General features: G+C 52.1%; 2 protein-coding genes across 2 annotated transcripts; one reads left to right on the top strand and one right to left on the bottom strand.

Annotated features, from left to right (window-relative positions):
- Nucleotides 1–3986: 3986 nt before the first annotated feature.
- Nucleotides 3987–8719, top strand: DUOXA1 (dual oxidase maturation factor 1). Its single transcript, XM_009249796.3, has 6 exons — nt 3987–4162; nt 4786–4843; nt 5801–5935; nt 6217–6430; nt 6702–6919; nt 7656–8719. Exons 1-6 carry the CDS (start codon nt 4016–4018, stop codon nt 7913–7915), a joined length of 1032 nt encoding a protein of 343 aa, XP_009248071.2. The 5' UTR covers nt 3987–4015; the 3' UTR covers nt 7916–8719.
- Nucleotides 8589–12696, bottom strand: DUOXA2 (dual oxidase maturation factor 2). The gene is made up of 6 exons (XM_002825400.2): nt 12271–12696; nt 11165–11222; nt 10761–10895; nt 10290–10503; nt 9710–9924; nt 8589–9292 (listed from the first exon to the last, which is right to left on the bottom strand). Exons 1-6 carry the CDS (start codon nt 12415–12417, stop codon nt 9099–9101), a joined length of 963 nt encoding a protein of 320 aa, XP_002825446.1. The 5' UTR covers nt 12418–12696; the 3' UTR covers nt 8589–9098.
- Between the last annotated feature and the right edge of the window lie 71 nt (nt 12697–12767).

Genomic DNA, 12767 nt, shown 5'->3' with positions numbered 1-12767 from the left:
TAATTTAATTTACAAATTCTTAGTTACTCATTTCAGCTAAGATTGAGATGTATGTTTCTGATTCAATTACACACGAAAATTCATGTTTGGGTCTTTATTAGTCTAGGAGACTCTAACTATTGGAAAAGGCTTTTTGAAAATTTTGAGAAATTACTGAAAGTTGACAGGGTTAGTCAAATCCCTTTGTGCCCAGTCCTTAGCTCTGTATTGGTGATACTCAGTTAATATTGAATTATAAGTATAGTACAGGGCAATAAGGGAGCATAGCTCCCCCTTGTGTGCAAAATCAGAAACCACCTGTGGGGAGAGGAACTCATTCATATTTATTCATTTGATCCAGAGCCTGATTAGTATACTCTACATGCAGGGGATGCAAAGATGGAAAGATGAAATCTCTGCCCTCAAGGAGATTACAGTCTAACTGGGAGACAGATGTTCAGACAATTAGAGTACAATGTAATCATTGTTATCATGAAGGTATGTTCAAAATGCAATCAGAATGTTCAAAGTGGGAACCTCTACATTGACCCAGTGGCGTCAGAGGAAACTTCACAGAGGAGGGAACACAAGCTGAGACTTGAAGGGTGAAAAGGCATTTGCCAAGAGAGTGAGTGCATTCCAGGCAGAGGAAATAGCATATCCAAAGGTATTGAAGGCTTGAAAGAGCATGTCAGATTCAGGGAGAGGCCAGTCATTCAGTATGGCTATAGACTAGGCTGGGCAAAAGATGGAGAGAGTATAGGTGGGACCGGGTTATAAAGCACTTTATATGGGAAAGTAAGAAGATGAGATTTTAGCCAGAGCAGAGAAGTGGAATGATTATATTGGCTTACTAGAAAAAAAAAATTATTCTGGAAACAGGTAAGAGAGGATGAGCCTGGGTCAGGGCAGAGGCAGTACAGAAGGAAATGCATGGATAGTTTCAAGAAATATTTAGGAGGTAAGATGGTCCAGGTGTCTGGCTTGTTTGATTGACCAGTGGTGATGCTGCCACACATACAAAGACAATGGAACAAAAAGCAGGGCAGAGACAATGAATTCCATTTGAAGGGCTGTTAAAATTTGAGGCATCAAGGGAACATCCAAGTGAAAATGTCCACAGGGTGGTTGGCCCTTTTGAGTTTGGAGCTCAGGTAGGAGGACTACCTGAAGACATTTGAGAACCATCAGCCGTGGGAATGGATGAGATTGCCCAGGGAATCTGGAATACTGCTAAAAGAAGAGAGCCACCACAGATTCCTGGGGAGCATCGACATTTAACAGGGAGGAAAAAGAACTAGTAGAGGAGTCAGAAAGAGATGGCCAGAAGCAGGAGTCTGGAGAACATGGTGTGAGGGAAGTGCGAGGAGGTAAAGTTTGAGGAAAGGGGGCGTGATCTGCAGTGTTAAATACCACAGAGAGGTCAAGAAGCATGAAAAGTGAAAACTGCCCTTTGGATTTAACACTTAGTGACCTAATGGAGAAGGCAGGGATGAGGAAAAGTCAGATTGTGGTAGGTTGAAGAGATAAGGCAGTGGAAATGCCAATATACATTGTTTTTTCAAAAGCCTGGCTGTGACAGGAATAGAGTAAAATAGGATGGTAGCTGGAGGGGACCAAGAAGATCAAGGGAGAAAGTTCTTTTTCTGTGTGTTCTTAAGGTGGGAAAAATTTCAGTATACCCTTGAGAGAAGGAGCCAGCAGAGAAAAAGAAGCTGGGATGCTATGAAGGGAAGGGGGACAACTGATGATAAAGGTGGTGGAGAAGGCAGGCATGAATGGCTAGAGCCCAGGAGGATGGATTCGCAGAACAGGAGAGAAGAGAGACGCCTATTCCTCAGGGATGGGAGAGTTGAGTAGTTAAGAAAAAGCAAAAAAGTTCGTGTTTAAACTGACACTCAGGGATTAAGTGACTTGCCCAAAAGACAGGATTAGAAGTTAAAACTGTCTGTCTTTCTGTCTCTTTGCCTGACACCATGCTACTCTCACAGACGACACAAGAAGGTGGCCAGCTTAGAAGGAGAGAAGAAGGCTGGGAGCTAGGGCATATTAGGAGAATCCCAGCATTAGAACTAAAAGGGACCTGGAGATTATGAAATCCATTTACAGATGAAGAAACCAAGGACTCAAGAGGTTGTCGCTTACCTGTCCAATATGGCAATATTAGTAAAGAACTGAAACTAGTCCCAGAATGGATTCCAGCTCAGGGTTCTCTTCAAAAAAGATTGGAGAGGCCGGGCACGGTGGTTTATGCCTGTAATCCCAGCACTTTGGGAGGCCAAGGATGGTGGATTGCTTGAGCTCAGGAGCTCAAGACCAGCCTGGCCAACGTGGCGAAACCCCGTCTCTGCTAAAAAATACTTAAAAATTAGCTGGGTGTGATGGCACGCGCCTGTAATCCCAGCTACTCGGGTGGCTGAGGCATGAGAATTGCTTGATTCTGGGAGGCGGAGGTTGCAGTGAACCAAGGTCGTGCCACTGCACTCCAGCCTGGGTGACAGAGCAAGACTCTGTCTCAAACAAACAAACAAACAAAATAATGGAACGTAAGAACTTAATAAAAAATTTAAATGTATTCCATTTTTTATTTACTTAAAATAAAAAAAAAAAGATTGGAGAAAGAGATGAATGGAGTAACGAAATGCCCCCTCTTTCCCAACTCGATAGCTTATTTGTTTCCGGTACTATTCTTAGCACTTTATATACACAATCTCATTTCATGCTCACAATGATGCTTACAAGATAGACATTACTATCTCAAATTTTTAATAAAACTGGGTGTCTGTAGAGGTCAAGTAACTTGCAAGAGGCAGAGGCAGAATTCAAACCCTTTGGAGCTACTTGACTCCCAAGCTCATTCTTTCATTATAACGCTTAATAAGACAATGTGTGGTCAGACTAAATTATGGAGCCTTCTGGCAAACTGAAACCCCAGTACAGATCACACTGCAGGAAATGAGGAAAACTGGGATCATTGACTTTAAGATGCATTTTTTTTTTTTCACATTTTGACATCTCTGAAATTAGGTACATCTCACCAGCAATGGTGGCCATGGTTTAATTGGCAAGACCTTTTTTTCCCCTTTATTTGTGCTAAAATAGTAGTGTGTCATGCAATCCATTCTGTCTGAGATTTAACTAAACACATTAAGTTCAGGTACCATTTTCCCAATATCCTGTCTGCAAAAGAACAAATAAGAGTCAAACAAGTTCTCAGATCAGGGGATGGGCAGAGAAGACCACAGCTAGGGTTTGAGCTGAAACTTGGCCTGGGAATTTGAATCAAAGAGAAGGGCCAATGTTGATAATGTGTGGAATAGAAGGACATCTGGCCCCAGCACTGCCTGATAGAGGGCAGGTGCCCCTTCAGTGCTTATTTAGGTGAACTCAGTGAAGCTCAACTCTTCTGCAGTTGCCAGAACAAGAGCCAGGGTGCTTGAGAAAGCTGGACAGACCTGTGTGGGCAGTGCCAGGTCTGGAATTCAGTCCTCTGATGATGTGGCTAGATTATATACTTAGCAGAGAGCTGCCTGGCCTTTGTTCCTTTGGGGACTGAGGAAGAAAGCCAATCTTTTTGTAATCTGTACCACCTTTCATCTTATGCCTTCACCTGATAATAAATATAGCTCCTTTTATGTCCTGTGATCTATCTGTGCTAGGGGCCTGAAGGAGAGAGAAGAGAATTTTATTTCTTGAGACAGTCCCAGAAGAAACAGAGAAGCCCCAAGGGTGGTGGTAGCACTGACTTATGGAACCTGGAGGTTAAGAGAGGAGAATGGGGCAACAGAGACTGATGGCAAAGACCCTCATTCTGTCACCTAAAAGATGGGGAGATGGATGGCTGAGGGGCAGTGGAACGGTGGTAATAGCAGAGTCTGATGATGCACAAAATGTGAGCTCCAGAGAAGAGGAACCTAGTCTGGCTCATTCTGTGCTGTATCTCCAGCACTAAAAACAGTGCCAGGTACATTGAGGGCATGCAATAAATGTCTATTGTTGTTGTACAGCATTGCCCCCCCTGCACAACCTCACCAAGATGGCTGCTTTGGGACACACATTTCCCTTCTATGCTGGCCCCAAGCCAACCTTCCCGATGGACACCACTTCGGCCACCATCATCATGATCTTTCTGACTGCACTGGCCACGTTCATCGTCATCCTGCCTGGCATTCGGGGAAAGACGGTGAGAAACCCAGTCCTGGAGATCCCAGCCCAGAGAGACCTCAGCCTCAGGCTGAGGGGTCCAGAGTCTCTGACTACAACCAGACTAAGGAAGGAGACCCCAGTGTGGAGAAAAGATCACCATGACCCCAAGCAGAAAGCCCCCCATTCATTGATTCAGCAGTTCACTATTGAGCGCTGGTGGGGCATGGTGGCTCATGCCTGTAATCCCAGCACTTTGGGAGGCTGAGGTGGGAGGACTGCTCGGGCCCAGGAGTTTGAGGCCAGCCTGGGTTTATAGTATAGACCTCATCTCTTAAAAAAAAAATTAGCTGGGCATCGTGGTGTGCATCTGTAGTTCCAGCTACTTGGGAGGCTGAGGTGGGAGGATCACTTGAGTGGCTGCAGTGATATGAGATTGCATCACTGCCCTTCAGCCTAGGCAAGAGAGTGAGATCCTGTCTCTAATAAATAAATACATACATACATAAATACATAAGCACTTATTATGTGCCAGACACTCTGATTTCAATTGACCAAGTGATCTCAGCTTTAGAATTCCCGCCCCTCCCCAAGTCTGGAAACAGGAAGGGTAGATGTGGAAGGAAGGCACTCTTTACTTAACCCACCCACCTTGCGACTCAGAGGCTGTTCTGGCTGCTTCGGGTGGTGACCAGCTTATTCATCGGGGCTGCAATCCTGGGTGAGTGCGACGTGCAGCTGACTTGGGCGGCTGCCTCCATCCCCTCAATTCCCTCAGCAGTGTGCCTCTCCTCTCCTTGTTCCCCCACAGAGGTGGGCCCTTGCTTCAGAGTGGCTTCCAGACCCTGCCCATATGCCTCTCTCACCAAGGCCTTATCTCCCCACTCTTACCCTTGCCTGGAGAGGCGTCACCCTGGAAAACAAGCTGGATGCATCTCCTCAACCTTCCTAAAACTTTTATTCAGGGGAAAGGAGGTCAAAATGAATGTCTGTGGGGAGAGGGCCCCAGAGAGGAAGGGAGGAAATGGGAAAGGGCTGTTTGCTTTGGTTTGGTGATGAGGCAAATAGGAGAGATGAAAGTCTCCATGAGGCCAAGCACGGTGGCTCATGCCTGGAATCCCAGCACTTTGGGAGGCTGAGGCGGGTAGATCACCTGAGGTCAGGAGTTCGAGATCAGCCTGACCAACATGGGGAAACCTAGTCTCTACTAAAAATACAAAAATTAGCTGGGTATGATGGCAGACACCTGTAATCCCAGCTACTCAGGAGGCTGAGGCAGGAGAATTGCTTGAACCCGGGAGGCGGAGGTTACAGTGAGCCAAGATCATGCCATTACACTCCAGCCTGGGAGACAGAGCAAGACTCTGTCTCAAAGAAAGTCTTTGTTGAAGCTATCTGCGTTTGCCTTGCCTGGCATGGTTTAGGTTCATGCTTCCTTCCCAGCTCCCTGAGTGACTCTCCCTAAAGCAGGGAGAAACGGAGGGAGGTAAACAGAATGTGGCCAAGGGAAATCCCACACATGTGGTTGGCAAAATTACATGAGCCAGACCCTGGCTAGTGAACGGGTATCCAATTATGACCAAAACAGACATGGACCCCTTGTAGTTCTCCTTCTGACTCTAACCTAGTAATGCCCAGACATCTCTGAGTTCCCATATGTCCAACTCCCCAACCACAGCTGTGAATTTCAGTTCTGAGTGGTCTGTGGGCCAGGTCAGCACCAACACATCATACAAGGCCTTCAGTTCTGAGTGGATCAGCGCTGATATTGGGCTGCAGGTCGGGCTGGGTGGAGTCAACATCACACTCACAGGTGAGGGAGGGCTCTTACCTGTGGTGGGGGGAAGGCTCTGCCATCTTTGGGATCTATGTTTGGTGTGGTCCAAAGGGCTATAGGATGCCTGGCACTGGGGCTGGGAGGATGTGTGAGGTGGGAGGTCAGAGGCATGATAGGAAGGGAAGTTCAGGGCCTTGGAAGCTGCCTTCTCTCAGTTGAGACCACTTCCTGTCCCTCTGCCCAGTGTGGGTGAGTCCCTACCTAGGCCCCACTCTGGCCCTTGGGTTCCTGCTGAGCACAGCTGCCTTGTGCCTCAGGGACCCCCATGCAGCAGCTGAATGAGACCATCAATTACAACGAGGAGTTCACCTGGCGCCTGGGCGAGAACTATGCTGAGGAGTATGCAAAGGCTCTGGAGAAGGGGCTGCCAGACCCTGTGCTGTACTTAGCTGAGAAGTTCACTCCAAGAAGCCCATGTGGCCTATACCGCCAGTACCGCCTGGCGGGACACTACGCCTCAGCCATGCTATGGTGAGGATGGGAAGGGGACGGGGTGGAGGCCCTGGTAGCCTAGATTCAGGAACACGGTTTCTACCCATCTCTCCTCCACTCACGTGGGTATCTCAGGTGGGGCGGCCTGGCACCAGTCCCCATGGTGCTGGCTTGGGAAGTCCATGGGAGGGAATCCCTACCTCATATCTTTGGGTCACTCTTGCATCCCTGAACCTCCGCCTGGGCCCGTCCAAATTCACCAGCAGGTAGAAGTACCCGGGCCAGTCCTCACTGGGTCCTGGCTCTCCAGGGTGGCATTCCTCTGCTGGCTGCTGGCCAATGTGATGCTCTCCATGCCTGTGCTGGTATATGGTGGCTACATGCTATTGGCCACAGGCATCTTCCAGCTGTTGGCTCTGCTCTTCTTCTCCATGGCCACATCACTCACCTCACCCTGTCCCCTGCACCTGGGTGCTTCTGTGCTGCATACTCACCATGGACCTGCTTTCTGGATCACATTGACCACAGGTAAGACCCAGCCCTAAAGACAAGCACTAGAAGGCTCAAGGCCAGGGAGTGAGGGCCTGGGGGCGTCATGTCGGTAGAGTTGAGGGTCTGTTCCTGGGGGCCAGGATGGCTTTGCCCTCTTTAAAGCCCCACCCTCTTGTATCTCTTATCTCCTGATTTTCTCTCCCCAGTGCCACTTCCCCTCCCTCCTCAGAGATGCCCACTCCCTTGTATCTTCTCTGTCATCCCCTAACTCTCTTCACCCAGCTGCTTCTAAAATCTTCCAACCCCCTGTCCCCTCTTGCTTCCTCCAAATACCCTTCTCTGGGTCCCCATTCTTAAACCCTTCCCTGTCCTGCCTTACACATCCCTAAATTGTCCTGCAGTCTTATTCTCCTCTCCTGTCCCACTGTCTACTCCCTCATGTGCCTCCTCATGCCTCCTCCTCTGTGCCCTGCCCTTCCCCAGGGTTTTTTTCTTTTCTCTCCCTATTTTCAGAGTTCTCCCTCTCCCCCTTTCCCTCTCTCTCTCTCTCCCGGGATATAACAGAAGGAGCACTGGGCTTGGAGTCTGGAAACTCAGGACAACAGAGCCACACCAGCCACATGCCCCTCAGCCAGTCACCTCTCTGAGCCCAAGTTGCCCTGAAGCAGGGGCTCTAGGCTTCCCTTAGAGTTGTTCTGACACTCGCAGGGGAAGATATCCTCGGCAGGTGTTACTAGCACTAAGGTGGGACAATTGTTGCCCTCGTCTCCAGGACTGCTGTGCGTGCTGCTGGGCCTGGCTATGGCGGTGGCCCACAGGATGCAGCCTCACAGGCTGAAGGCTTTCTTCAACCAGAGTGTGGATGAAGACCCCATGCTGGAGTGGAGTCCTGAGGAAGGTGGACTCCTGAGTCCCCGCTACCGGTCCATGGCTGACAGTCCTGAGTCGCAGGACATTCCCTTGTCAGAGGCTTCCTCCACCAAGGCATACTGTAAGGAGGCACACCCTGAAGATCCTGACTGTGCTCTATAACATTCCTCCCCGTGGAGGCCACCTGGACTTCCAGTCTGGCTCCAAACCTCATTGGAGCCCCATAAAACCACCAGAACTGGCTGGTACCAGACCCCCAGCACCAATTTACACATGAGTAGGAAAAGGAGGCTCTACATACTGATGTTAAAAAACAAAGCAAAACAAAAAGCCCTAAGGGGCTGAAGAGATGCTGGGCCTGTCCATAAAGCCTGTTGCCATGATAAGGCCAAGCAGGGGCTATCTCGTCTCTGCACAGCAACCCAGCCTTTCTGTGCTGCCTTGCCTCTTCAAGATGCCATTCACTGAAACCTACCTTCACCCCCATAAACCGGCAGGACAGGGGTTACATATGATTCTCCTATGGTTTCCTCTCATCCCTTGGCACCTCTTGTTTTCCTTTTTCCTGGGTTCCTTTTGTTCTTCCTTTACTTCCCCAGCTTGTGTGGCCTTTTGGTACAATGAAAGACAGCACTGGAAAGGAGGGGAAACCAAACTTCTCATCCTAGGTCTAACATTAACCAACTATGCCACATTCTCTTTGAGCCTCAGTTCCCAAATTTGCTAAATAAGATTGCAGGACTTGCCAAGAATCTCGGGATTTATCTTTCTATGCCTTGCTGACACCTACCTTGGCCCTCAGACACCACCTCACAAGAAGCCAGGTGGGAAGTTAGGGAATCAACTCCAAAACGCTATTCCTTCCCACCCCACTCAGCTGAGCTAGCTGAGTGGCGTCCAGGACGGGGAGTGGGTGACCTGCCTCATCACTGCCATCTAACGTCCACCTGGGGTGGCTCAGAAAGATGCTAGCTCTGGTAGGGTCCCTCCGGCCTCACTAGAGGGCGCCCCTATTACCCTGGAGTCGACGCAGAGAATCAGGTTTCACAGCACAGCGGAGAGTGTACTAGGCTGTCTCCAGCCCAGCGAAGCTCCTGAGGGCGTGCGTCCCCGGCGCGGAGAAGCCATGAAAATTAATAGGAAAAACAGTTTTTAAAAAACAAAAGAAAAAAAGTTTATTTACAGCTTGCCCCAGGAGACTTTCCCTGGTGCCTGCGGATGTCCGAGGCCTCGCGCCAGCAGCGCTCAGTGCCTTTCCCGGAGCTCTCCTGGCCCAGGCCTGGCGGGCACTGCTTCCCGGCCTGCGATGTCCTAAGGCGGGGAAGGAGTCCAGATTGGGTCCCCCTCACAGGTTAGTGGTGATACATTTTAAGTCCGGGAGCGCGGCCTGCTTGTGCAGTGGGTCGCCGAAGATAAGAGGCGAGCCCCCTCTCTCCTGGCTGCAGTCCTTGGCGCTTTGGTCCAGAAGGGTGCGAAGAGCGCTGGGCCGAACATAGTGGAGACTCACCACGGCACCTCCGAGGAAGAGGCACAGGATGCCTGTGGCGGTGGCCATCGAAAGAAAGGAGGGCATGTGGAGTCAGGGCTATGTTGCCCAGGCTGGTCTCGAACTCCTGGCCTCAAACGACCTTCCTGCCTTGACCTCCCAAAGTGCTGGGATTACAGGCGTGATGCCCGGGCCTTCTTCCATCTTTTGGAGCCTACCCCTTGTGTTACCTCCCCCGGCCCCCCACACACCTCTAATCTGGATTACATGAAACACGGCAAGACACCAAACCCTTCTAAGCCCCCCACTTTTCATCTGCAAAATGGTCATAACAGTGCCGTTTCTGCGAACTATTGAGAGGGGCAAATAAGATAATAGATGTGAATTCATTCTGTAAACTGGAAAGTGCACACCCGGTGTGAATCCTGTCCCCACCCTTAGCCCCCGGGGCCCATTCCCTCGGTCCTCACCGGTTGCCAGCGTGACCCAGAAGGCGGCGCCGTACTGAGTGGTGAGCGCGGAGGAGCCTAGGCGGAGCGGGCAGAGCGGCACGCTGGAGATGGAGGCCAAGGCGAAGACCCCGAAGAGCGCGAAGGCTCCGGTGGTCAGCAGTGCCAGGCCTCCGTAGAGCGGGGCCGGCGTGGAGAGCAGCACGTTGGAGAGGAGCCAGAAGCAGAACGCCACCCTGCCGGGGAGTGGGGGAACCGGCCGTGAGCGGGCTTCTCCCAGCCCACTGGGGTTCCCACAGCCTGGCTCCTCTTTGTCCCTACCCCAGCACCAAAGCCAGGGGCTGGGATGGCGGCGGAGCAGGGGAATTCCCCGGGGGAGAAGCGGGCTCCCGAGGTCCAGGCGGTGGCTGGAGTCTCTCCGGATTGCGATGGTCTGTGCAGACCTCGTGGATCTTCTAACCCGCGAGGCTGTCATGCCCACCCCGAGCGCGTCGGGTCTGGCTGCAGCTGCTCAGCGCCTCCGAGGCCTGCATCCTCCCGCTCATACGGCCCAGCTCGCGGCACACACACACGTGCACACAGCCTTCCCTCCAGCGCTTACCACAGCGTGGCCGAGGCGTAGTGTCCCGCCAGGTGGTACTGGTGGTACAGGCCGCAAGGGCTACTCGGTGTGAACTTCTCCGCCAGGTAGAGCACTGGGTCCGGCAGCCCCTTCTCCAGTGCGTTCGCGTACTCCGCGGCGTAATTCTCTTTCAGACGCCAGGTGAACTGCTCGTTGTAGTCAATGGTCTCGTTCAGCTGATGCACTGGGGTCCCTGCGGGGTGAGGCGGGCTCATGGGACTGCGCGCGGTCGGAGACCTCGCAACTAAGCGGATTCAGACAGAAAAGTGGGGGTGTGGCGCTCTCGGCGGGAGAAATGGGTTCGGTGGTGGTTGGAGAAAACGCAAATCCACGAGGACCACAAGCTATTTGAGCTTGTGGGATGTGAGAGGCCCTCCAGCTATCCCTGACACACTCACCTAACCCGGGATCTCCCAGCCCCAGGAGTTCATTTAGTCCCAGCCCCCTCACCTGTGAGTGTAATATTAATGCCCTCCAGGCCCACGAGCAGACCGACACGGGCTGTAACGCGCGCTGCGCTGAAGGCTTTGTAGGATGTGTTGGTGTTCACTCTACCCACGAACCATTCTGCACTGAAGTGCACAGCTGTAGGGAAAGGCACACGGTGGGGGTGGGATGAGGGTGGGAAAATGGAATTAGAGAGTGGTAATGGGAGGTGGGACACTGCAGAGAGATGGGGACTTAGAGGTCCAAAGTGGTTGCATGGTAAGGGCCAAAAAGTGGGCCCTAGAAGGAGCTGGAGAGTGGGAAGAGGGAGCAGAAAACCAACCCCAGTTCCCTGTTGTCCCAGGTGCCCTCTGCCCACCTCCTTCCTCACCCCGGTCCTCTCCCCATGGGCTGCACCACACACTCACCCACGATTTCTGCGCCTATGAACAGACTGAGAAGAACTCTCACCAACCAAAACCAGCGCTGCAGGAATAGGCACCCAGGTCAGGCCTGAGCCCTGCCAAACCAGAGTCCCCAAGACTACCCTTGACCCCACTTCACTTGGATCTTTAGTTACATCCAGACCTTTGAGACTAATGTTAGGCACACTTTTCCTGCAAGTCCCTCTGGGCTGCTGGCATTTCTGATGCTTTGTGACTATGCACTTTCACCTCCCTAGCCCCATTTCCCATCTACCTTAACAGCACCTCCCCCCCACCCCCACTTCCTGGCACTCTTCCACCACCTTCACTCCCCTAGCTGTCTGGCGCCTGGTCCTGGTTCTGCCTCCTGGTCCAGTCACTGCTTAGTGAGGCTCAGTGAGTCTAGAAGTGTTAGGCACGCAGGGGTCACCTCCCTCAGAAGAGGGAGGCCCCAGGGCCTGATCTCCAAGTGGAGGGGGTGGGAATGCAGATACACCTAGGTGCACCAGTTCCAGGGAAACCAACACAGATTAAGATGCAGAAAAGCTGGGTCCTCCCAGAACTGAAAAATGCACAACCTAGGTTCTGGGAGAGGGAGAAAGTCTAAGACAATGCACCCAGTTGGCTCCAACTTCTAATCCAATGTGGGAGTCTCAGTCCTTAGGATGAGGCACCCATACACATGCATCTCAACCCAGTGCAAAGGGGAACACCGCAGTCTGAGCTGCTGGCATCTGTCCTTTTGGCCTGAAGGTCATCACCCACCAGATGGGATGAGAGTGCAGCTTTAGTCCTGGGAGAGGTGGGAGGCCCTCCAGCACATGAAGCCTAGACTCTGCCTCAGGATTACTGGACTGGGCACCCATTCTCCGCAGCAGCCTTCCGAAGGACCCAGCTGGGGTCCTTCTCCAGGATATCCTGGATGGGGAGCTCTCCCTGTCCTTGGAAAGGGGTGCTTGCTGCACCAGACTCCTGACTTCGCTCCACCAGAGCCTCAGTTCAACTATTCATGGAGGCTCTTGTACAGTCTTACCTGTTCTGGGTCCCTCAGGAGACAATCTGCCCATGAGGCTTCCCCCACTCTACCTGCACTATTAGGACACCCTTACCGAGTGGCCACGGATCCCCGGCAAGATGAGCAGGAAGCTTGCTGCTAAAGCCAAAAACACTAGAATAACGATGAGCAGTGGAACGCTGAAGCCTGCGGCATGCCGGGGCTGGGGGTAAAAAGGCAGTACGCCGTTCCACAGGGTCATGCTGCACGCCGGCCGAGAGCTGCACGCAGGCGGGCAGGCAAGCCAGCAAGCTGGGGCTGCCTGGACGCGGGAGAGCGCGTCCTTGGCGTCTCTTTGCGTGCAAGGCCGGGACCGAGTGGGCTGGTGAAGTCTGAGTCCTTCACCTCTCAGGACTCAAGCGTGGAGGTGGGCTGCTCTCAATGCTCTGGGGTTGGTACCGACAGAGTTGTTCTAGCCGGCGAGCGAAACTATTTCTCACTGTCTGTAGCCGTTACTTTCCTGGTTCTGCGGGGTCGCGCTGAGTTTTGAAGTCGCGCGGGACCCCTTTTATAGCAGCATGGGCGGCGTGCCACAAGGGTGTCCCAGCCCAG

This window comes from Pongo abelii, chromosome 16 (genome assembly GCF_028885655.2).
Source record: "Pongo abelii isolate AG06213 chromosome 16, NHGRI_mPonAbe1-v2.0_pri, whole genome shotgun sequence".
Lineage (NCBI taxonomy): Eukaryota > Metazoa > Chordata > Mammalia > Primates > Hominidae > Pongo > Pongo abelii.
This window is presented reverse-complemented; position numbering and strand designations above follow the sequence as displayed.